This window comes from Callithrix jacchus, chromosome 12, assembly GCF_049354715.1.
Source record: "Callithrix jacchus isolate 240 chromosome 12, calJac240_pri, whole genome shotgun sequence".
NCBI classification, from domain to species: Eukaryota; Metazoa; Chordata; class Mammalia; order Primates; family Cebidae; genus Callithrix; species Callithrix jacchus.
In genome coordinates this window covers 95,588,813-95,614,902 of record NC_133513.1, presented here as the reverse complement: position 1 = coordinate 95,614,902, position 26,090 = coordinate 95,588,813, and the positions used below count along the sequence as shown (strand labels likewise).

The 26,090-nt window shown below is 49.4% G+C and overlaps 1 protein-coding gene across 6 annotated transcripts in view; it reads right to left on the bottom strand.

The window, feature by feature from the left end:
• Positions 1–26,090, bottom strand: part of SUFU (SUFU negative regulator of hedgehog signaling) — a 125,875-nt gene that overhangs the window by 7,190 nt on the left and 92,595 nt on the right. For all 6 annotated transcript variants that reach the window (XM_035268939.3, XM_035268937.3, XM_035268938.3 and 3 more), the window contains exons 9-10: positions 9,560–9,694; positions 7,509–7,647 (exon numbers count right to left, since the gene is read on the bottom strand). In XM_035268939.3, the coding sequence (XP_035124830.1) occupies positions 7,509–7,647; positions 9,560–9,694 (274 nt within the window). The remainder of the gene's footprint in view (positions 1–7,508; positions 7,648–9,559; positions 9,695–26,090) is intronic.

Genomic DNA, 26,090 nt, shown 5'->3' with positions numbered 1-26,090 from the left:
CAAGAACAAAAGTTTCCACACTGTGAGATAACAAGGAAAGTGAGCAAGCAGGACGGCTCAGGACCTCGAAGGATGGAGGTCTTCAAAGCAAGAAGTGGACAGAGTAGAGGAGGGAGTGAGGAATAAGGACACTACTCCCAAGTGAGCAGAAAAGTTGTCATCATACAGGGCATGCTAACTGCTCATCTCCCTGTCTTACAGTGGAGGAAACTGAGACACAGGCAGGTTATGTAATTTGCTCAGTGTCACATGGCTTGTGAGTGGCTAAAACCATATCTTGGTCATGTCCGGACTCTCAAGTTAGTGCCTGGAGTACTGCTCCAGAATGCTGAACTCCCACCCCCAGGACACTGACTCCTCTATTCATCATTCCAGGGACGCAGGCATAAAGGCAACCCATTTCCCACCAGGACAGGCAGCCTCCCTTGGCTGGCAAGGAGACAAGAGACCCAGCCTTCGGCTCCAAGCCCACAGCAGGTATAAAATAGCTCTGACCATCAGTCCACACCTCCTCACCAAACTCTGTTCTAGGAGCTAGGGCCCTGACTGAGGACAGAGACAAGGCTTAGAGACAGAACAGGAGAGGCAAAGTTGGCAAAGCTGGGGGAGGTGTACCCCTACAGTTCTAATTCCCCCAAGTGGGGCTGGCCGACTCTGCCCACAGACTCCAGACTTACACATATCTCTCCCATCGCCCAAGCCCTTGCTCCTCCTACTCTCTTATCTCAGGGGTGTCCTCCTCAAAAGTTCAGAGTTTCCCCACCAGTTATCACCAGTCTGCTCAAGTAGTACAAAAGTCCCATTCATATTTTTGGCATTTCCGGGGCTCACTGCCATCTCTGCAAATGCTAGCACAAACACAAGCATACCTAAAACCCAATTATATTACAATGACTCCAGTCTGCGCCGGGCTAATTTCTAACTCACAAATAACTTGGAGGGAGGGGCTTTCTGCCAGATCAGTAAATAGATCTAGGATTATAACAAGCGCTGGGAGTGAGATGGGGTGGGAGGGAGGACAGGAAGAGGGGTGAGGGTTCACAGGGGCTGTGGCCACCCAGTTAGACACCAGTTACTCTTCAAGGAAACGTAATGCCAACACTGAGTTCATTCTAAGCTGGCTCCTCTGACAAAGGTCTGGAACTGATGCTAGGGAGAGGGTTATAGTGGCTTTTAGTAGAGCAACCACTATGCGTGGCACCATCTGTGTGTGGACTTATTTTGGGCTCAGTTGGGGCCAGATCAAAAACAAGGACAAACCCTAGTTGCTCCTCCATTTTCACTTTTGGTGATTTGCTGGTTCCTGCTGGCAATTTTACGTTATTTTAAAAGAATTAAAGGGGAAAAATTATACATGAGATCTGCATGATATTAAGGGTGACATTCTCTGCAAAGAAACACGACAGACTGTCATAGCTCCAGGCACCTAATTTAATTTCCTTTGGGAGTTAAACCTTAGAAGCTTGGATTGAACAAACAGGCCCTGTTCTTTGTATATTTCAAATCTGGAACTGAGAATGTTAACAGATCTTATCAACAGGACACTGGAGATAGACAGCTAAGATGGGGCAGCTCCTGGGAGCTCTCCTGAGTAACAGACTCGCCCTTGTGATGCAACTGTGGGAAAAGCCTGTGCGGTTCTGGGGCTTGGCACTCCTGAAGCTCACTGGGTCCCTATGGAGCTGCTTGGCTCTGTCACAAATAATAATGGGAATGGTGATGATAAAAATGACAGTAAAAATGGCCTATAGCAGAATAAGTACCTCCCCCATGTGCCAGGCGCTGTGCGAAGAGCTTGATCAGTGTCATTTTGTTGAATCCTTGTGGTAGTCCTGCTAGGGAGGTGACTATCATCCCCACTTTGCCCAAGGGTAGGTACCCAGAAGAGACAAGGCACTGGACTTTAATTTTTTAGACAGAGTCTTGCTCTGTCGCCCAGGCTAGAGTGCAGTAGCACAATCTCAGCTCACTGCAACCTCCACCTCCTGGGTTCAAGTGATTCTCCTGCCTCAGCCTCCGAGTAGTTGGGATTACAAGCGACTGTCACTACATCTCGCTAATTTTTTTTTTTTTTTTTTTGAGTCAGTCTCTCTCACTCTGTCACACAGGCTAGAGTGCAATGGTGAGATCTGGGCAAATTGCAACCTCTGCCTCCCAGGATCAAGCGATTCTCCTGTCTCAGCCTCCCCAGTAGCTGGGACTATAGGCGTATGCCACCATGCCTGGCTAATATTAGTAGAGATGGGGTTTCACCATGTTAGTCAGGCTGGTCTCGAACTCCTGACCTTGTGATCCACCTGCCTTGGCCTCCCAAAGTGCTGGGATTACAGGCGTAAGCCACTGCACCTGGCCTAATTTTTCTTTTTTTTTTTTTTTTGACATAGAGTCATCTTGACAGTTCTCTAGCCCAGAAGGTAGCAGTATAAAGATTGATAACAGCACTCACTGATATTTGCACTTACCAAGAGCCAGGCAGAAAACACTTATGTTTGTGCACAAACAGCTCTCAGAGGGAGGAGTCCATCTAGAGAGGAAGACCCCCCAACCAATCTGAGCAGCACACTCCCCTGGGAAGCTTTTGAAACTATGGGGATGCTAGGCCCCATTCACACCTTCTGAATCAGAATACGCTGGGGCAAAGCCAAAGCACTTGTATTTTTAAGAGGTGCCCCACGCGAGATTATGGTGGGGCTGCTGGGGAAATACTCAGGCCCACAGGAAAAGGGGGTTTGGGCACAGGCTTAAGCAACAAGGGTGACTTGGTGGCTCTAGCTCCACCACCATCAAACTGGCTGAGCTGCCAGGGGAGCAGTGGACCCTGGTCACTCCTAATTCCCACCTTTGGCCAGGGAGGGGGCTTGGAATCTAGGCCAGCAGATACTCTAATGGGCTCACACCAGCTGCCTTAACCAGCTTGCCTGGTGATGGTGAGGGAGGATTGTCAACAACCTCCCAATTCCCCAGGCTCCAGCAAGTTCCAGAAAGGAACCTGAAAAGTGATCTTGTGTCAGTGCCTGCCCTGGGCAGGCCAGGCTGTGTGCAGGCAGGAGCCCCACTGCTGCAGATCTGACGCCGATTCAAATGTCTGCGGTCAATGATATTTCTGAGTCTGCAAAGAGTGGCTGACAATGCCCACTCCTTCCCCTTGGTATGACAATCCACACTTTGTCCAGGGCCTTGTCTGTTCATCATGTTGACATGTTGTTCTTGCTTCCCAACAAGTTTGGCTTTCTTTTCCCTCCCTTTCCTCCTCTGAGGGAAGGAAATGTGTTGTTTACAGTGGAAAAGCCTGCCAAGGAGCTGCTCTGGCACCCGCAATGGCGGTGGAGGAGGTAGGGACAAGGAAGCAGTCCTGTCTGTGTCCCTTCCCTCCCAACCCCCTCCACAGGCCAGACAAAAGCCAGAAAACAGCTTGGAGAACACCCCCCACCCAGATCAAGGGCAAAGGTATGTGGTATGGCAGGTATCGGGCTGCAGTGGGGGCACAGATCTCGCTCATTTTTTCTCAGTGGGTGGTGAAAAGTTGGCTTTGATGGCCAGAAGCAGGCTCAGACTCCTGCTCTGGCCGTGGGCTTCCAGGAACACAGTGGGGCATCATAGTCCTTTCCTAGAAGGAAGGGCACTTGTCCAGGCACATTGCTCGGCTCTAAACCTGAATGGGCATCCCCCTGGACAACAAGGTATCTGGGGCAGGCCAAGCAAAGGTCTCCAGGGAGAACAGGTATGGCTGGGTTCACCAGTAGTCGGAGGAACTATAAAGGCACCAAAGAGGAGATACCCAGGGAATGGACTGGGGATTCTCAAGTCATCTTCTGTGCAATATCCAAATGGGTGGCAGAAGGCAGGGCTTGTCCAGAGGAGAGCTCGGCAGCAGCTCCCCAATCTTGGCTTGGAGCAGCAGAGCCCACTTGGAACAGCTGCTGGGCGTTTTCTCCTGAGCCTGGGGCTTTCCATCAGGGCTGGCAGAGAATGGCTGGAACTAGGGGCGACACCTGGGTGAGCTGTCAGACACCACACAGCTGAGAAAGCATTGCGGGGCCTAAAACAATATTCTCATATTTGGTGATGTGACCCCTATGTGACCGCTGGGGCTGAGACTTCAGATCAACCCTGGCTGGGGAAGGATGAACACCTCAGCTCTGGGCCAGGCTCTTGCTCAGAAGACTAACATCCCAGTGTTGACAGGCTCAAGGGAGAGAGGCTTGTTAAAGCCACTAGGATGAGGGAATGCTGGGGGAAGGAGGTGCAGGAGCAGACCTTGGCAGGCCCCCTCCCAGGGTCTGAAGAGCCTCCTGCACAGCTCCGGAGTTGGCTGATAAGCTTTACAGTCTCAGCAAGGATGAAAACAGCAAATGGCAGGGCAGACCAAGGCGTTCCCTGGAAAGTGAAAGCCTGTGGAACTGGAGCTGGCTTCCTGCACCTCCAGATCCTCCATGAAGTAGGGAGTGTCCACTGTGCTCCACCTGGGGCTGCAGATGGCCCTGCTCTGCGGCATGCTGGGGTCCAAACTCTCCTGGGTCTGGACTGATGGGGAAGTGGTGGAGCAGGTGGCGGTGGAGGCCTGTCTGGGGCCATTCCACAGGCTCTGGAAAGGGGCTCGGGTTCCCGAACCTTCTGCCTTTTCCTCTTGGCCTCTCTGTTGTCACTCTTCCCTCATGCAGGGGGTGTCTCTGCCACACTTTCTCCCAAGAGATAATGAGTCTGGGCTGGTGGCCAGAATAAGGTGCCAAGGTTGCTGTAACATAGTCATCCCAGCCCCTCCGTTTCAGCTGGGACCAACAGGAAAGTTCTGGCAGCAGTCGAGAACAGAAGACAGGGTCTCTTCATGTCCTGCATCTCCTGGATTCTGCTCCTTCCTACTCCTCTGCCCCCAACAGGCCTGGGCACACAAGGCCCCAGGAGACACCCCGGAACCCTGGGGGTGCGAGTGAGAGATGCCTGCAGGGAGCAAAGGCAGGCCTCTCTGTGCTGGGGTCCCCTCCTGAGGAGCCTATGGCCCTCCTTGGCCCAGTGGAGTGGCCCTCACTGGCGACTCTAAGTCTAACCCCAGGCCTCTAGGAGGTCCTGCAGACTCCCAGGGAGACAGCCAGCCCCAGAGCAAGACCTACAGGCCCACAAGTAATTACAAGCCCAGGTTCCCACAAGCGAGGGAGCTGCCTGTGGCCACAGTGGCAAGACCCTAACGGGGGAGGCTGGCTGGCAGTCAGAGGCAGAAAGTGCTGACTGCCTGGCAGGGGGAGGAGGGCTGGTGTGGGTGTTGGCTCCAGCATTGAGAATCTGGCTGGGGGCAGGGTCAGAGGGTTTCCCAGGGCTCCTTGGAAAGGGCCTGAGAAACCCCTTGGTGATCAAGGGTGGGTGCTTGGGGAGTGGGGCCTCCGCCAGCCTTCCCAGGAGCTCTCCTGTGAGCCGGGCCCTGTGGTGGACCACAATAATGAGCCCATAACACAGGCCTTTGATTGAGCAGCTCCCAGCACAGCAACTTTATTGAAACATGCCGAAGCCAGCAGCTCGTTCCCACCGCGCCCCGGTTCCCTGGGCAACAGCCCATGGGAGGGGATCATGTGCTGGGGAGCCAGCGGGTGCTGAGCCTCAAGCTCACTGAGGGGCTGCCAGGGAGGTGAGGGGGTTGTGGCACTGGGAGTGGGAACCCCAGCAGCTACGAGGTCAGGGGCTTGGGGAAATGGGGTTGGGTCCAAAGGGCTTTCAGTAGACTGAGGGGCAACGTGACATCTACTGAGTCCTGTGGGGGCCAAGCTTCCTGAGCTGCTGAAAATCAGAGATGCTGACTACCCTCCCTCAGGGCAGGAAGACGTTCCAGGAGGGGAGGAGAGAGCTCCAAGGATAGGGTCAGAGCTGAGGAAGTGAAACCTAACTGGATAGAATGTATTCTGCAGTTTGGGAAGGCCCCAGTCCCTACTGTCCCAGGAAAATGTGCTTGAACCTTTAATAAACACACATACACACATACGCATGCTCACGCACACACATGCTCTCGTGCTACCTGGGGACATTTGGGAATGATGACCTGTGAACTCTCAGGGGCTGGTCCTTAGCTTTAGCCTCCCCAGCAGCACTGCCCAGGGGACAGACCTCCTCCCTCCCTGTTCTCCACAGGGGCAGGGGTAGCAGCCCAGGACATGGCTGGGGATGGGGAATGGGGGGAGGCCCTTTCCACTTGTGCTGGGCTAATTTCAAATATTACACTTCAGAGCTTTTGTTACAGTAACTACCAACACCACATGGACAGAAATCTAATGTTGCCAAGTGGGACTTTTAAAATGTATTTATAACTTTATGGTTCAAAGTAATTTTGTTATGAAACGATATAATAACAACAGTGGAAAAAGGCAAGATAATTTATGGAACACAATATCCCTAAAGCACTAGCTTCCATTTCTATCTCAGCTTAGTCTGGTGAGTGTGGTTGGTGTCTTTTGTTTGCTGTTTGTTTTAATTAAGGGTTAGTATTTTGGTGGTAGGGGAGAAGAGGGGCCTGGCCTGAAGGAGGAGAAATTCTGTAGACATGCAGCGTTAAAAAGTGTTTCCGTATTGAGTACATGTGCTTCACAGACTCCCCAGACTGGGTGAAACCCACAAACCCAGCATCATTCTCTTCCCCTCTACCATAATGCTACATGCCTCTCCAATATATCGCAAACCAGGTATGGCCACCTTTAGGTTGGTTTAAGGTCATGTTCCCTTTTTTGATACTTGAGAGCGAGGTGAGGTAAAGTGTTCAATCCTCTTTCCACCCTTAACAAACAAACAAATGCCAAAAAAAGATGTTGTCCTTCCCAGACTCTCAGGAGTGTGGTCAAGCAGGCTGAGCACCTGTTAGAGACCCGGGACAGAGGACGGGTGGGGGGCTGGAAGGAGGCCTATGGCTCTGAGGCCTCGGCACCCTGCTTGGCATCAGCTCTGAAGCTTGCTACAGCCAGAAGAGCAAAGGAAGGACAAAGTGCTCTGGACAAGCCAGCAGGTTTCTGGTAACACACACTCAGGAGGGATGGGAGGGCCATCAGAAAGGGTGGGAAGGGGAGGCTCATCCCATTGAGGCCTGCCCAGCCCCTGGTCCAGGCACCCATGCCACTGTCTGAATTCTGGTGGGATTTCCGTGTAGCCACTGGAGACTGGCTTCCATACCTCCCATCTTGCTTTACCCTTGATTTCTTGTACCTTGGTTTACTCAGGGTTCAAAAAGTCTTATAGCCTTCCAACCTGGATTTTCACGGGAAACAGAATTACCAATAGCCAGGGCCTGGAGAGTTAACACTTGTAACTCAGGTGACAGGGGGAAAAGGCCAGGAAATGCTCCTGGAGCTGCTGCAGTGGGCAATGGCATCTATACTCCACATCCACACACAGGCCTCGGGCCCTGAATCCAAGAGGCATTCATGACCAGCCCCCCCAGAAGGGGCACCACCAAGAATTGCCAAGGGAGAAGAGGAGGGGTGGGCAAGTAAGAGCCTATGGAAGGAAGGAAGGGAGTAAAAGAAGGGCCTTCTCACTTGTAACCAGGGTCCATGAGCCGCGTAAGGATGCTCCTCTGTGGCAAAGGCGCCTTCTACTCCCGTGGAGACAAACGTGATGGCCATGTCCCCTGTGATACTTTTATATGTAAAGTGCCGTCCATGCAGGAGCCTGCCCCTGGGGGTGGGAACATGGAGACAGTGAGGAGCTGGGCCTAGAAACAGTTCCAAGTACAGCAGGCCTGGCCAAGGCTCTGGGACCCTGGGGGCTATGTTCCATGGGACAGGGTGCCTGGTAAATGCCCTCCTGGCTGCCCACCTGCCCACTAAAAGAGGACTGTACCCAAACATGTTCATTTCAAAGAGAAGCCCCCCCTCACAAGTTCTCTAAGGTTATCCTTTCAAAGTGCTCAAAGCTAGCAGAAAACACTCTAGATCAGAGTTCAAAAGCCCTCCAGAGGTCGTGGGGTTCCCCTCCCTAAGGAAAACTGAGGCCAGAGAGAAAAGGTAGCAATGTGCCAAAGGTCATGCCCAGAGGTAAGAGGGGGTCACATCCCCCATTGGGGATGGAGGTGAAGTAGTATCTAGACAAGTTTCCCTGGAATGATGGGATAGTGCCTCTCCAGTGGGACACCTCAGTGACCAGGGCAGAATCTTCCTGCTTCTGGGTTTTCCATAACATTTAAGTGGCTGGCCCAAAGGCCATAGCACATCTTAAAAAAAAAAAAAGCAAGCAAGCAAACTGAAGCCATGTGGGGTCACTCAGGGAGCCACAGAAGTTACTGTTAATCCCTAGTCTGGAAATACACCTGGGGGAGGGGAAAGCAGGGGCAACCAATGGGCAGAGCCACCCATCAGTGAAGGAAGCGGAACCTGCCCGCTGCCTTCTCAGGCTGCCTCCAATTAACCCTTCACCAGTTGAAAGGCTCTGGGCCTGGGCAAGATAAGTGGCTGGGGAGGAGTGGCTGTGGGGTGGTGGTGGGTCCCTCTAGGTCCTGTTCATTCTGGCCACTTGCTCTCTATCTGCTACCCAGGGTGGCTGGCCAAAGCTGGTTAGCCTTCAAACTCACACCCAGGTGCTGGGACAGTGAGGAGAGTCCCAACTGTGCAAGTCTTCTTCCCTGTCACTTCTGTGAGTTTAGAGTTACTCTTAGACCCTCTGCTGCTCAGAGTGTGGGTGGAGCCCTGTGGCTGTGGGGGAGCCAGCTGTAGCAGATGCAGCCATGCAGCCGTGCAGCCACCCCGAGCACAGAGCTGAGTTCTGGCCAGAGGGCTGGGCTCTGGCACTGTGGACAGAAGCAGAAGGGACACAGCTGGGCTTCCTGGTCCCTCAAGGAGTTTGCTGGGCTGGCCACTGGGTTTTAGAACTGAGTGTTTTCCATGGGAAAAGCAGCAAGCAGGAGAAAATACAGCCCAACCCACACAACCCTGCCCTGACAAACCAGTGTTTCTGGGGACCCTGCCATCCCTGACCCTGGACTTGTGGGTGGTTGGAGGCACCTGAGACTCCCTAGATCACAGAGCCTTCCTCAAGGGAACAGGGCCGAGGAACAGTTCTCTGGACAAAGGGGAGTTCTTTAGCACCTATTCCCTGTGGATTCTGACTCCAGAACTTGCAAATGAGGAAGGTCTGTCAAGCAAGCAGTCAGAGATCAATGGGGCTCTCTGGCTACAGTGCTGGGCCCACTGGGGACTGTCGCTGCTCTGGGCTAGACAGGAAATGCAGAGAAGAGAGCCCCTCTCTAAGAAGGATGGTTGACTTCTCGCCACCTAGGCCAGCCAGAGGCTTGGGCAGGGAGAACACTGCATGGCCCAGTGACACGGGGGTGACTGGCCAGTTCACAGCCCCCGGGCTCCAAAACAGGATCCAAGTGGAGTAGCTATTCTCCCTCCCTGAGCCCCAGCCTGCTTAGGTGTGTGGGCTGCCAACAGGCACTTCAGCCTTACCAGGAGACAGCAAGCACAGGCCTGTGGCTCTCTGGAGGCTCAAGGATGTCTGCTAGGGGAGTGGGCTGGGAAGGTTCTGAAGTGTCCCCTGGAGGCTGAGCTGGGTGCTGTGGGTTGAGCTGTGTGGCAGGGCTCTCTCTCACCTTAGGCAGAGAGGAATGAGGGCTCCGGACTCCTGGTTGAATTTCAGATGTACACTCTCGAGTTGCCGTGTGCGAATGAGCTCATGGGGAATGATGGCCGTGGAGCTGTCACTTTCCAGGCTGTCTTTACGGCTCCTGTGAAGCAAGCACAGGAAAACGTTCAGCACAAGGTGAAAAGCTCAGGGAGGAGCAGGATGGGAGTCTCTGTCTGGGCTCCTGAGTAATAAAGACAATAATGGTGACTGATGATAATGATGGTGACAGCAACCATTTTGTATATGCCTGGCAAGTGCCAGCCACCGCATCAAGCACTTCTCACTGACTGGCTACTCCTCCTCACAATGCCCCCAAGAGGTAGCTGCCACCATTCTTTCCTTTTTTACAGAGGAAGAACTGGGGATAGGGAGGCTTAGTAATTTGCACAGGTTGCACAGCCAGAGAGTGGGTGGAGGTGAGATCTGGTCTCAGGTAGGTCTGGGTCTATAAAGCCTGCTTCTTTGGCCAACATTTTTTTTTTTTAAGATGGTGTCTAACTCTGTTATCCAGGCTGTAGTGCAGTGGTGCAATCTCAGCTCACTGCAACCTCCACCTCCCAGGTTCAAGCCATTCTCCTGCCTTAGCTTCCTGAGTAGCTGGGATTATAGGCGACCGCCATCATGCCTGGCAAATTTTTGTATTTTTAGTAGAGATGGGGTTTCGCCATGTTGGCCAGGCTGGTTTCGAACCCTTGACCTCAGGTGATCTGCTGCCTTGGTCTCCCAAAGTGCTGGGATTACAGGTGTGAGCCACTGCGCCTGGCCCCAACATTCTACATTAAAATTTATGGCACAGTGGCTTGTCTTTCCCTGTGATCAGCAGGAGCTTTTGGGTGCCCTTCCTCTCCTGCCCTGGAGCCTCAGAGCTCTAACTCTGAGCACCATGAGATATGGCTCCAGGAGTTTCTGTCCAGGTGACATTAAAGGCTCTGAGGATGCACATTCCGCCAATGGCTAGGAGGTTCAGAGACATTCACACCCTTCATCTAACCAGACGATAATATAATCTGCACTGCTGAGTACAAGCCGGGCTCTTAGGATTCAGACCAGTGGGCTTGGCTGGAAAGCAGAACTGGGCCCCCACCCTGCTGGGCTTCAAGGCCCCAGGCGCCTGTACCAGATTCCTCCTGTGGCCTTGGCACCATGAACTGTCGCTGCTGCCCCACACTCCCTCCTGCCTGCTCCCCACCAACAGTGTGGCCCACAGCTTAGCCACAGGGTCCCTTTGCATTCTAAGATTTGCTCTTTCAAATTCAGCTGTCCCCACTGACAACCTCTCAAATCTGCCTCGGCCAGAAATAAGTTACCCACTGATCTCATTCAAAAGGCCGGATCCTGGTTTGGGCTGCGAATCTCAGAACAATTCCCCAAGTGTCCATCAAAAACTGGGTGAGAAGCTCTAGTTATCATTCAAGTGGCAGGCAGGAGCCACCCAGGATGACAGCCGGACAGCCACCAAGGGGCAGGCCCAACCTCCTCACACGATTCGGGGCTGGGTGCCACGTAGCTCCCTCTGGCAGGGTAGCACCCCGACAGGCAGGGCACCTCCGCAGGGGAAGGTGTAGGATCAGCAGGCAAAAGACAGAGGATGGCCCTGGCCAGCAAGGGCCCTGTGGCGGCAGTGGGTTAAACGTGCCCCTGAGGTCATGGGCCATCCTGCCTGCTGGTCTTCTCCTTGTGGGGACTCACCCCTGGATCTGACTGTTCCTTCACAAAGCGGTCCCTTCCTCTGGTTTCCTAAAGCCAGCTCTGAAACTGCCTTTTCCCCTGGCTTTGCCCTTGCATAAGACCTGTGAAGGAGACAAATGCTATGGACAAGAGGGTCATAGTATTCAGGACTGGAAGGAAACTCTGAGGTTGTTTAATCTAGCTCTTTTCTTTACAAAAGAGAGCGAGTGACACATCCAAGGCCACAGGGCAAGTCTGTGGTGGGCCAGAATGGGAGCCTCAGACTTCTAAACAACTCTCTTTCCCTTCACCAGGGTCGCTGCACCTCCCTCCCTTCTGAAGGAAGCACCAGCGACAGGTGAGGGCTCAGTGGAGACAGGGGGTGCCCTCAGGGCCCAAACGAACAGAACTCAGGAAGCAGTGTTTCCTGAGCCATGTTTCCTGAGCCCTTACTCTGTGCTAACCCTCTGCTCAGGCCATAGGTTCGTTCACTGATTTCTCCCAGCAAGCACAAGGTAGGCTCTGTTGTCAAGTCTTCTTTCACAGACGAGGTAACTGAGGCTCACGGAGGTGAGGGGACAGGCCCAAGGGCTCAAAGTGAGTTTAAGCGAAAGAACCAGGGAGTGACTCTCATAATCACTCCCTGTGCCATCTCTGACCATCCACTCCTGCTTCCAGACACACCACCATTCTCCTGAAAGGTCCTGAGGTCTGGCTTGGCCAGGTGGGGCCTGCTAGAGGATCCCAGCCTCTATGGTGCCGGCAAAAATGCTGATGAATAGCATGGGAGGTGGGGTGGGGGCTTGCAGAGAAGAATCAACGGCACACAGGGCTAGAGACATCTCAAGCTGGAGGGAAAAATAAATTGTTGAAAGTCAGCTAAAGTCACCTTGGCAACTGCCACAACACACTCACCCAGAACCAGGACATCAAACCCAACTGCAAACAGCTTTAAAGAAATGGAAAAGAACTTAATCATCTGAAGAATTAATGTGACAAGTGCCCACATTTACACCTCCCACCAACCTTCAATCATTTGAAACCGTACTTTAATCTTTTAAGAGAAAAAAATATTGCAAAATGCTACATCTGCAGTCCTGGAGCTTGGGTATTTCCGGCATGCTGCTTCACTGGAAACACGGCTGCTGTTAGACACACACACACACACACACACACACACACGCACACACACGCCCAGTTTTTTGCTGATTTGTTTTTTCTGGACATTGATGCAGAAGCATGAATTATTTGTGTGGGCTGGGTGAGGTATTAAATCTGCAGCCAACATAGGTTTGCAACGTTTTGCATGGTTCTCAGCTTAATCTTAGTCATAAAAAAATAAGCAGTGCGCTCGGCAGCATGGTCTAATTTTTCAGCTGGGCTCTTTTCTACCTGAGTTCCCAGCGGAGGGTAAGGCATGGCTTTGGGGGCTAGAAGGGAGAGGGGCTCTCGGGGAGCCACAGCTCATACCTGCTGGGGAATGCCAGGGGCATGAGGCCTAGGCTGTGCTCCAGGAGACAGAGTGGCTAACAGCTTAAGTTCTCTTCCAGTCTTACAGGACATTGGACTTAACTTCTAAGCTTTGGTATCCTCTTAACAAGAATAAATAACAATAGGTCATTAGGACTAAATGGGATGACTGAGATGAGGCATCTCATAGTGCCTGGGATGTAGTAGGTGCTCACAATATATCTGACAAGTGCATTAATTTGTTGACATTAGCTGGCTGCCTCTAAAAGTCTATCTGTTCCTCCCATAGGAATGTCAATGGCCTAACCAAAACTTGTTTGCCTGTATCCTGGGCCCAGAATCCAACTGCCTCTGTCCAGGTCAGCTCTCTGCTGAAAAAAGGTTGTTGCCTGGAGTTTGGGAAAGGGTACTTCTGAGATGGGGCTTGAAAGGGCTCCCGACTCCTTGAGTGGACCCTTGCAGGCTTTGTTCAACCACTGGTGCTCTGGGAAGGCCCTCCTGTAGCCCAACAAAAACCCTGAGGCCTTTGCTCCACTGAGGGAGGTGCTGCCAGGGCTCTCTTCCTTCTATAGAGCACAAGCTGCCTTACTGCAGTTCTCAAACCCCTGTTCTTCAAGTCGCCCGGAGTGAGATGAATTCATCTTCACATAACAGCCTTTCCAATCCCTAAGGCTGCTCTCATATCCCACGAAAAAAAAATTTTTTTTTTTGAGACAGAGTCTCTGTCTCCTAGGCTGGAGTGCACTGGTGTGATCTTAGCTCACTGCAACCTCCACCTGCTGGGTTCAAGCAATTCTCTACCTCAGCCTCCTGAGTAGCTGGGATTAGAGGCACCTGCCACCATGCCTGGCTAATTTTTGTATTTTTAGTAGAGAAAGGGTTTCGCCATCTCGGCCAGGCTGGTCTTGAACTCCTGACCTCATGGTCCTCTTGCCTCGGCCTCCCAAAATGCTGGGATTACAGGCATGAGCCACTGCACCTGGCTTTTTTTTTTGAGACGGAATTTCACTGTTACCCAGGCTGCAGTACAGTGGCATGATCTCGGCTCACTGCAACTTCTGCCTCCTGGGTTCAAGAGATTGTCCTGAATCAGCCTCCTGAGTAGCTGAGATTACAGGTGCCCACCACCACGCCCAGCTAATTTTTGTATTTTTAGTAGTTACTGGGTTTTGCAATGTTGACCAGTCTGGTCTCAAACTCCTGACCTCAAGTGATCCACCTGCCTTGGCCTCCCAAAGTGCTGGGATTACAGGTGTGAGCCACCACATGAGGCCCCAAGTTTCTTTTTCTACTATCTGTGGCCCTAACTTTTAACTGGATTCTTGACAATGTTCTGAAATCCTCCATCCATTCAAGTCACCTCCCCTGGGACCCTGGGCTCATTCTAACTTGTCAAGGTTTGAGTGTCCCGTTTAGAAGTGAAGTGTTATGTGTGGCAATAAACATAGTATGTGACCTAACCAGTGCAGATCACAAAGGGACTATAATCTCTCTTGTTTGGGACATTTTATGTCTATTAAAACTGTCATCAAATTATCTATTCTTTGTAACCTCCTTATACTACCAGCTCACACTGCACTCCCTCTGTCAACGAAATCTCCCTCAGGCTTTCTCCCATGGGCTACCCTTGGACCTATTCTCCCCCATCTAGTATGTCCGGTTGATTACATGGTGCTAAGAGCAGAACTCTGCACTGTCTGGCTAGTGTTTCGGCAGTTTGGGTATTTCTGAAACCTGAATCTGGCATCCATCATATTGGCATTGCTTCCTGACTTCACATCACTGACAAAACTGATAAATTTGTCATCGATGTTCTCATCCAACGCTTTGATTAAACAGTAAACAGGACAGGGCTAGGCAGACAGGCTGACATCATTACTTTTTGGTTATGCTCATCCAACTGGTTATAAACCAAGCCAACCTTCCCATTGCCACGGCCCTCACCCTCCTGGATGAGCTCTGGACATTTCTGTCTTGCCTGTAATGCTAACAGAGTGTTCTCAAAATATCTCACTAAACTCCACCTATATAAATCTACAGCACTTCCTTTGTCTACTTGGGCAGGTATGCATTTCTTTTTTCTTTTCTTTCTTATTTTTTCCCCCTGAGAGTCTCACTGGGACACCCAGGCTAGAGTGCAATGGGGCCATCTCGGCTTACTGCAACAACCTCTGCCTCCCAGGCTCAAACAATTCTCCTGCCTCAGCCTGGGATTATAGGTGACAGCCACCACACCCAGCTAATTATTGTAGTTTTAATGGAGACAGGGTTTCATCATATTGGCCAGGCTGGTCTTGAACTTCTGACCACAAGTGATCCACCCACCTCAGCCTCCCAAAGTGCTGGGATTACAGGTGTGAGGCACTGCGCCCGGCCAGGTAAGCATTTCTAAAAAGGCAATGATGATGTTGAGTCTATTTAGGGGTCTTTGGAAAAAATTAAAACTATACTCCAAGGCTACAGTAATCAAAACATCATGGTACTGATACCAAAACAGAGATATAGACCAATGGAACAGAACAGAGGCCTTGGAAGCAACGCCACACATCTATAACCATCTGATCTTTGACAAACCTGACAAAAACAAGCAATGGGGAAGTGATTTCCTGTTTAATAAATGGTATTGGGAAAACTGGCTAGCCATGTGCAGAAAGCAGAAACTGGACCCCTTCCTGACACCTTACACTAAAATTAACTCCAGATGGATTAAAGACTTAACATAAGACCTAACACCATAAAAACCCTAGAAGAAAACCTAGGCAGAACCATTCAGGACATAGGCATAGGCAAGGACTTCATGACTAAAACACCAAAAGCACTGGCAACAAAAGCCAAAATAGACAAATGGGATCTAATTAAACTCCAGAGCTTCTGCACAGCAAAAGAAACAATCATTAGAGTGAACCAGCAACCAAGAGAATAGGAAAAAATTTTTGCAATCTACCCATCTGACAAAGGGCTAATGTCCAGAATCTACAAAGAACTAAAACAGATTTACAAGAAAAAAACAAACAAACCCATCCAAAGCTGGGTGAAGGATATGAACAGACACTTTTCAAAAGAAGACATCTATGAGGCCAACAAACATGAAAAAATGCTCATCATCACTGGTTATTAGAGAAATGCAAATCAAAACTACATTGAGATACCATCTCACACCAGTTAGAATGGCGATCATTTAAAAACTCCAGAGACAACAGATGTTGGAGAGGATGTGGAGATATAGGAATACCTTTACACTGCTGGTGGGAGTGTAAATTAGTTCAACCATTGTGGAAGACAGTGTGGCGATTCCTCAAGGACTAGAAATAGAAATTCCATTTGACCCAGCAATCCCGTTACTGGGTATATATCCAAAGGACTATAAATCATTCTACTGTAAGGACACATGCACACGAATGTTCACTGCAGCACTGTTTACAATAGCAAAGACTTGGAATCAACCCAAATGCCCACTGATGATAGACTGGACAGGGAAAATGTGGCACATATACACCATGGAATACTATGCAGCCATAAAAAAACGAAGAGTTTGTGTCCTTTGTAGGACATGGATGAACCTGGAAACCATCACTCTCAGCAAACTGACACAAGAACAGAAAATCAAACACTGCATGTTCTTACTCACAGGCGGGTGTTGAACAATGAGAACACATGGACACAGGGAGGGGAGCATCACACCCTGATGTCTGTTGCAGGGGGACCTAGGGGAGGGACAGTTGGGGGTGGGGAGGGATAACATTGGGAGCAATGCCAGATATAGGTGATGGAGAGGAAGGCAGCAAACCACATTGCCATGTATGTACCTATGCAACAATCCAGCATGTTCTTCACATGTACCCCGAAACCTAAAACACAATAAAATATAAAATAAAATAAAATAAATAAAAAGACAACAAGGATGGTCTGCCAAGCCTGGCTCTTTCTGACTTTCGGGGCTCGCTCTTTCCCTTGGAGTGTTCATAACCTACTTGCTGAATAATCTAGTCCAGAATTTTTGCTGAGAGTGACACCGAGCTCACTAGTCTAGAGAGTGTAAGATTCTTTTTTGCATCCTGAAACTTCTGACTTCCAGTCTGCCAACACCTCTCTCCCATTCCTTCAAAGATTGCTGACACCAGCTTCACGACTCTCGCCTGCCAGTTCTCCTGGTGTTCTGGGGCACAATATACATGAGCCAGATCTGAAATAATGGATTCAACCCTCTTGTCAATGCCCATGGGACCCTTCCTGTTCTGATAACCATCTGTTTTAATATGGAACCATAACAGAACTTCAGCAAATTTTGCTTTCTCTCTGCCACTGATTAACATTACTCTGTACCATCAACTGGACCTAGGTTTTCTTTTCTTTGCTCCAAAGAGAAGTACAAAAATAGTGTCCTTTTTGCTGGTCATTGCACCTTTTTGCAAGACTCAGTTCTTGAGTTTCAGCTTTTCTTGACCCTGTTCTTTAAAGTATATGTTGACATAACGTCTCTCTCCTTCCAGCATTTGTTCAAATTCTTCTAAAAATTTGAGTTGTGTGAAGTATTCTACAGACCTATACTGGTCCCTGGAGGAATCAGACTTCCTTTTGGTTTTCAGGGGACTAGTCACAATAATAAGAGACATCTTTTATTGAGCACAGACTATGGTACTGGGTCCTGTGCTAAATCCTTTATATACTTCGCTTCCTTTCATTTCCATCAGAACTCTATAAAGGGGCATTATTTTCCCCATTTTACAGATTAAAGACACTGAAACTCAGAGACTTAAGTAACTAGCCCAAGGTCACACAATGAGTAAAGAGCTGAGACAAAGCCCCAGGTCTCCTTGATACCAGCAAAAATGTAACTATATTATTTCTCCTTAAGAAACTCTCATCTAAAAAACAAACAAAAAAAAATTAAAAGAAAAAATAAAAAGAAACTCTCATCTCTTTTGAGTGGTCTTTTCTCAAAAGGGGTTTCGGGGCCATGAAGAGACATCTATCTTTTCCCTGAATTCTTAAAAGAACTGCCTTCCTGGAAGACAGGGCAGGACTTCCCAAAGGGTATTTGGTGGAATTTTAATTTAAGAGGAGCCTCTAGAAAGACAGGTGCGGCAAGGGCTGGATGCAATATGCCACATCTCAGATTAGAGATTCACAAAATGTTGGCATTTTGGACTCTGAGGAGGATGATAGAGGGAAAATGAACTAGTTTCATTTTGTGTAAGCCAGCATTTTCCAACTGTAGCCAGAGAACCCTCTTTTCACTGAATACCCAACAAAATCCCCTAAAATGCTGCGGGGACCTCCTCTGGGGACTACTGGCCCAGGGTTTTCCCTCCTGAACTCTGCCTGCCCAAGCTACTTTCTTACAGGATTCGCACTCCCTGCTGGTCAGAATTGGGTCCACAGCCGAGTTCACCCCATTATTTTCTGTGCCCCTGAGACAGATGTTTTCCAGGGGGTTGTCAATTATTCTCCACTGCTCACCCTCAACTCTTTGCCTGAGGCAGGGGAAGCTGAAGTTCCCCTGGCCTTGCCTTAGCATTAACTGTGTGCTTTTTACCTGGCATGCATCATCCTTTCTTTTCACTGGGCAGGGCAAACTATAACCATTCATACAATATAATTTTTTTTTAACTTTTCTTTTTTAGAGTTTAAAGAGTCAAACAGTTCCATAAGGCTCATTACACAACGGTCACTGTCTTACCATGAGCCCCTCCTCGGAGACAACTGTCACCTATGTAGATGATTCTTTCAGTATTTTCCTTAATATTTTCAATATACTTGATTTCTAATTCCCGGTACTTTTCTTTCTTTCTTTTTTTTTTTTTGAGACAGAGTCTCGCTCTGTTGCCCAGGCTGAAGTGCAGTAGCACAATCTCAGCTCACTGCAACCTCTACCTCCCAGATTCCAGTGATTCTCCTGCCTCAGCCTCCTGGGTAGCTGGAATTACAGGCTTGTGACTGCGCCCAGCTCATTTTTGTATTTTAGTAGAGACAGGGTTTCATCAGGTTGGCCAGGCGGGTCTCAAACTCCTGACCTCAAGTGATCTGCCAGCCTCAGCCTCTCAAAGTGCTGGGATTATAGGCATGAGCCACTGCACCTGGCCTAATATTTCCTCTTCATGCTTTACCTACTGACTCCCCACTATGGAAGATAAGCTTTTAGCTCTCTTCCATGCTGCCTTCCCACCTTCCCAGAATAACTGTACCATCAGTTTATGTGGATTGGTATCAAGTGTTTATATTACAGCTGAGCCATGTATTATATTAATATACTTTTCCTTTCTGTCATAATTTTCTATTTTCCTTGCTTTTAATACCTGTCTTAGTTTTCTATGTGCTTATCACCAATTAAATTAGAATTACTATTATTGGCTGGGTGTGGCAGGCCACGCCTGAAATCCTGGCACTTTGGGAGGCTGGGGTGGGAAGATCGCTTGAGCTCAGGAGTTCAAAGCTAGCTCAAGCAACATAGGAAAACCCCATCTCTACCAAAAGTATAAAATTTAGCTGGGCATGGTGGCACATCCCTACTCAGCATGGTCCCTACTCAGGAGGCTAAGGAGGGAAGATCACCTGAGCTCAGGAGGCAGAGGTTGAGATCACAACACTTCACTTTAGCTGGGCAACAGAGTGAAACCCGATCTTAAAAAAAAAAAAAAAAGAAATGATTTACTCTTACTAATGGTACACAGATCCTCCTCCCACGACATTCAAATACTTCAAGTATTTATCAGTTTTTTCTTCTTGGAGACATTTCTCCAGGTGATCCTTCCAACCTGCTCCCGCCTGAGTTGGCTGCTTTCCGTTCCTGCTACACCATTGTCATCTGGGATCACTCTCCCCTCCACCCTGAATTCTCCTTGCCTCTTTCTCACGTTGGATTCACTTCCTACCCCCATATGTGTTCCTCATTCATTCGGATGAGAGTGTCCTCTAGCTGATTTCACTCTATTTTTTAGTATGCCTCTCTGAGATAAATGATCTCTTCTGAACTGCCACCTTCAGGGGTTTCCAAGCAAACTAAAATACCAGCTTTTCTCCATGCACCAGCATGCAGGTGTCCAAGGCTCTGTTTGCAGTTATGTTTTCCAGTAACCTGGCATGTATCCCTCCACGTTTATCCTCTTTTACAGGCAATACTTGGTGAAGAAGCTCAGATCTGGAGTCACACCACCCAAGATTCAAATCCTGACTGAGAGTCCCTGCAGTCTGACGCTAGATAAGTTCTACAACCTGGCTGAGTGTTCTAAGTGTGCTCAGTGTTCTAAGTCATGAAACAGGAACAAGGGCATCCCACGATGCAGGGCCAGGCACACAGTGACATACAATAAAAACTGCCCACTCAGCCACAAAGACTGGCCTAGGATTCCTTCTGTATTGAGAACACCACACCAATGGGTGGCTTATGGGATGGCTTAGAGGTGAAATTGATCTAAATTGATCTACTTCGTCTTTACCACCTGTCTATGTAACACATTCTATATTTGTTCTTCTCACTGCATAAGGTGACTTTTTATAGATCGTAATATACTCTCTCCTTCTGGTGTCAAGGTATATTCCTGATTTCTAGTACTGTACAGTTCATGGTACATGCCTTGATCACCCTAGCTACATGTAACAGACTGAAAGAGTCTCAACCATGCTTCCTTTCCACCCTCGGTATTGGTCCCATTCAGTCAGTGGCAGCAGGGGTGGAAAGGAGAGGAGTTGAACTATTGAGACTTCTTTTAGTCCCAGTCCCAGTCCTGTGACAGTCATGACGTCTGTACTGGCCACACGACTTGGGGCCTTCTCCTTGGGGACGCCTGGGAACAGGAACCAGGGCATTGAGCTTGGCAACTATTCAGAAGTGAAGTGGATTTGGCTTGCTGGGCCCAGACCAACCTCTGGTTTCTGCCCCCTCACCTGGGAGATTCTTCCTTTTGCTTTCTGAGTACTGACGAAAGCTCTGAACTTTCCAGAGAAAGAACCACCTGCAGGTCTTTAGGGCAGAACTGGAATAGGGTGTGGGTGTGGGATAGAGGGAGAGGGGACCAGCTCACTTCTGAAGCTCTTGTTAAGAACAAGGCTGTATAACCTGGTTATTCTGAGAAATTTTCTCATAAGGACAATACCAGGAGTAAAAAGCCACAGAAGGTGAATGGTAAACACCAATACCCAAATAATAAAATGCAGTATTTTCTTGTTTTGTTTTGAGACAGGGTCTCAGGCTGGAGTGCAGTGGTGAAATCATGGTTCACTGTAGCCTCAACCTCCCAGAACTTCAGCCTCCTGAGTAGCTGGGATTACAGGTACGTGCCACCACACCTGGCTAATTTTTTGTATTTTTTGTAGAGTTGGAGTTTTGCCATGTTGCCCAGGCTGGTCTCGAATTCCTGGACTCAAGAGATCTTTCTGCCTCAGCCTCCCAGAGTGCTGGGATTACAGGTATGAGCCACCACACTCAGTTTAAAAATGCAGTATTTTCCTTGTGAATATCCCAAAGGTAAAATGTGATCACAAAATGGTGGGGCAGAGTATGGCTAAAGAATCAGGATGAGTGAAATCTGCATTAGGGGATTTCCTAGACAACTACTAATTCCTCTGGGCACCAGGGGCCTCCATTCCTAGCCCTGCCCTCTGACTTGGGTGGGAGATTAGGATCCCTGCTCTCCTGAACGAGCTTATTCTAGCCAGAACCCCAGCTTTTCTTTTTCTAAGACACTGACTCATTTCCTTTCTCTAGCTCTTACCTTTGAGCCTTACTTTTCCCTTCCCTGGAGAAGTGACTCATTGCTGAAGTGTTGGGTGACACCAAGGATCAAGGATGGGCAATAAAAATACTCCTGATTGTGCAACTCTTGGGAGGGGGATGCAGCATTTGGGCTGATAATTCAAGCACCAGTGAGAATTCTGAAGTTGGGGTGTTAACAACAGCCATGGCTTCATCTCTTTGGGGAAGTGGAGCAAAGAATGGAGTTAAAACAGAAATTTACCCAGGCCAGACTTGCTGTGGAGCCCCTTGCTCTGCCCTTTCAAATGTGGATTTCTGAGAAAGGCCTGTAAAGGCACTTGGTGTGACAACATGGATCACAGTGAGGGAGGCAAAAAGGAGCCTGCTGTCCAGGAAGCAGGGAGCAGAGAGGCCTGGGCTGTTCCTCTCATCAACCCTGCAGAGTCTGGCTGGGGCCCTAAGAGCAGGGCTGTTTCTTTCTGGGCTTTTTTTTTTTTTTCCCAGTGCAAACAACTGTACTTCCCCATCGTGGGAGTGTGTGGAAAGCCAACGTGACAGAGAGGGCTCCAGGCTGGCCGCTGCACTGACACAGGAGACCCCTTGGAGCAGGTTTACCCAACACTGCCCTTCATGTGAGTGCCACCAGCCACAGCCCAGCTGTTTCCCCAGGTGGAAACTCACCTTCCTTCACCCCAATTCACTAGTAAGTTGGATACAAATGAGATATTTTCTTCTTCTAATTAATCTTCATGGACCTCATAGGCTGAGCAAAACAAAACACAATTTTCTCTAAAGGATGACTCCCTGGCCAGGTTACAAGCTGTTCAAGATGGGAATTAGAGGCAGCAAAGTCACCCCAAGCAAAGGCCAAACAGATAGGAGAGCAGAGACAATCATAAGAGTAGAGAGGAAAGTATGTATATGCATGTGTATGTGTGCTGGGGAGGTGTTGCAAATGAGAATGTTACAGCAGAGGAATTCATGGTACAGAATCTTAATTCTCCAGGAAATTAAGGCAAAAAACTTTTTTAAAAAGGTCTTAAAAGCTGCTGGTGTGATTCCAAAAGACTGAGAAACTCAGCAGTGATGGTGAGTTCACTTTTTAGAGGTGCCTCAACTACAAAGTACTTCTCCCACAGTCAGGAACATTTCCCCTCCAACACAAGTGTGCACATGTGCACGTGTCCTGTCCCTCTCTGGGAGGGCACACAACTCAGAGAGCTTCCTAAGGGTCTCCAGCCTCAGGTGGTAAGTCACTGGCTGAGGGAGGAGGTGGTCCTAGAATACTGATGTGGGTTTCCAGCATCTAAACAACAGTTTAGAGAAATACAGGCCAGGTGTGGTGGCTCATGCCTATGGTCCCAGCATTTTGGGAGGCCAAGGTGGGATGATCACTTGAGGCCAGGAGTTTGAGGCTGCAGTGAGCTATGATCTTGCCACCACATTCCAATCTAGGTGACAGAAGGAGACCCTGTGTCTAAAAAGAAAGAAAGAAAGAAAGAAAAAGAAAGAAAGAAAGAAAGAAAGAAAGAAAGAAAGAAAGAAAGAAAGAAAGAAAGAAAAGCAAACCTCTCCACACAATTCATCTGACCACACATATCTTCTGTGCACTGTAGAGACCAAACTCCGAAGTCCACGTCTGACCAGGTGATCTCAGACAGACGGGATGTCCAGGAACTTTTCCCTCCTCAAATCCCTACAGACGTTGGCAGGTAGTCTTTAAACCAGGCTCTCCTTGTTGAGCACAAAGGAGCTGCTTCTCATCCTTCCCAAACTCACCCGAGCAGGCAGTGGGAAGGGAGGCGCCAGCAAGCCGAAGGAGGCTTTTCTCAACTGATCATCTTGGGAAAAGCTAGATACAGATTTCATGGCTGGAATGCAAGGGTTGTGAAATGCTGAAGAAGCCCCAAAGAGGGCCAAGGACTCTCCTTCCGGGAAGGCAGTGGGAGGAGGGCTGGCAACAAAGAGCGGGAGAGGAGCAGGTTACCCAGGAAGCCTGCCTTTCTGGAAAGGAAGAAATAGACCCTCAAAATGGAAAGAAATCCCCTAGCCCTGAGGTGGTAGAAAAGCTAAAGATAGGGTTGTTTTTGTTTCTGCACATGAAGGAAATAAGGTCTTGTGTCACAAAATAATTTTGGTATAAATGAGCCAATTATGACATAGCTTGTTATTTCTGGGATTTGGAATCACCGAGGCTCATGGCATCTCCTAGGAGTTATTTAACTCCCCTAGAGTTAAATAAGCCCAATATGCTTCTAATATGAGGCTTTGGCCTTGTCCTTGGTGCCATGTAAGAGGTCCTGATTCATGCTGCAACTTGTTAGATGAATTCCACCAGTAAGGGTCATTATTTTCTCAGAGATATAGTCTGATGTGTCCCACATGGGGTCTCTGAGAATGGGGTAAGGAAGATTACACCCGTTTTAATGGCTGATAGATGGCTGTAAGCTCTATCCCTTTCTAACTGTGGACAAGATACTTATTAGCCTCTGTACCTCATCCATTATAGGGGGATATGTAAGATTATTGGCCACAGGGTGGCTATGAGGATGAGTTAAATGAATGGTGGTAGAGAGTAGCTGGCACATTACCTAGTATAGAACAAGTACTAATAAAGTGTTAGCTGCTGCTGAGGTGTGAAAAGAGCAAGTGTTTGACGCCCTCAAGTAGGCCAGCACCCGGCTGCTAATGCCCAGGCTTCATCAGCTGCTCGGAGCCTCTGATCTAGCTCTGTATCTTCCTCAGACCACAGGCAAACCCGCAAAGACCTATGCATCAGAGATCCCTGGCCCAGAAGTCCTGACTAAGGGGAAATGAGATGTGCAGACAAAATAAGGCCCAAGCTGGCTGCACCCCGACAGGGAGAGGAGCAAACACTGGTGCCAGCACATTTTGGGTCAGCTTTTTCAGTTGCATTCCATGTGGTGTATCTGAAACGGGGTCAGGTCCCAGAGTGGGCAGCACAGATATTACCATCGAGCTCACTGATCTGAACTGAGTCCATCATCATCGATCCTGAGATAACTGGAAGCTTGAGTCTCACAGGCTCGAGGGGTGTGCTGGAAAATGTTCTTGGCAAAGGAGGAGGAGAAACTATTTTTCAACCAATTGCTGACAAATTGGTAACCAGCACCAAGAGCCTCAGAGGAAACATTCTAAACCCCTTGGACTGCAGATCCTGGCACTTTAGAATCCTGACTGGGCATTAAACCTTCAGGAAGGGGAGACAACTCCTGGCACCTCAAATCTATTCCCACCCCTCTTTCTCTGTATCTCAGCCAACTCAAGCCAAAGGGTAGAAACTGTAGCCTCTTCACCTTATATCTTCAGAGCCTTTGGACCAGAACCAATACCCTACAGCCCAGTTAGGGTGTGGGCTGAGTCTGGGCTTATGTGTATGTCTAGGAGCCCAGGGCCATGTGCCCCCTTGCAATGTCTGGGGGTGCAGTAGCTGGAAGTGCCCCCAAGCCAGTGAGTGAGATCTCAGGCCTGTCCCAGATACACAAGAGGGGCAAGAAGGGTGTATCTCTGCAGGAGCCTGTGCCCTTCTGCCTAGAAACCCCAGGCTTCTAGAGGCAAAAAGCCATCTGGACTGAGACTGTCTCCAAGTTATAGGCCTTCCAGTACCTCTGGCTTCCGAACAGTGCCAACAAGGTCCAAAGCGAGAAGCCAAGCTTAGGGAATGGGAAGGAGTATAGCCCTGGAAAGGGTCCAGACTCACAGGTAGAGAGCTTCCATATGTCCTATGACCCCGTGTGGCCATCTGCTGCTGCCAGGGGACAATCAGGATGCCTCAAGCCAGCTACTTCAGATCAGCTGGCTGGAGAAACCCACAGGCTGGAGTTAAAAGCTGTGGTGGTAGTGAAGCCTTCTCCAGGCTCTTGCCAAAGAGCTCAACTCTCAGGACAGCCCTGTTCCCAGAGTAACTCTATTCCAGTCAGGTCCCAGGAGGCAGCCTCGACTTTAACCAGCCAGGCCTCCCCTGTGCTATCCTCTTGAGTTCCTTTCCCTGCTTATTAAAATTCTAAGGCACCCTCAGGGTCCATGCCATGTTCTTCCTCCTCCAAGACACCCTCCCTAACTACCCTAGATCTTGTGGACTGTCTTTTCTGTAACGCACTGAAGCGTTACTATTTCTGGGAACCACGATCAGTAACTGGAGCTAGAATCCAGAGAAGCAGCCATTTACAACAAATCACATCTACAGCCAGATGCATGCCATTAAAAGGAAGAGCCTGTGCACCCCAGATGGCCCCCTGGGTCCTGAGCTTGTCAGATAGCAAGTGTGTAATAAAGACTTCTTAGAAGAAGGTTAGATCACCCTGGTCTTGCAGGATGATTGACCCCCCCGCTTTCAGCCCAAGACACAGCAATTTCCTCCTTGGCAGGCAAGGTTCTTGCTTTGGGCTGCCAGCCCCCAGGTATCTCCTGCCAGCAGCTATTCCCTAGAGCTGCCCTGGGACTAATGGCAGAGGGGGATGCCCAGGTCCAGTCCTGTCGATCACTCATCCCCTCTATCAGAGGAAGAGAGGTTGGCAGGAAGCGGATCTGACCTCTGGGGTGGCCAGTCTCTCCTAAGGGCTACAGGAGCCCCTGGACAGGCAGCAGAGGCCTGCAAAGGACTTCCTTTCCCTTCCCTGGGCCCCCAGGGAAGAGAGGCAGGAAG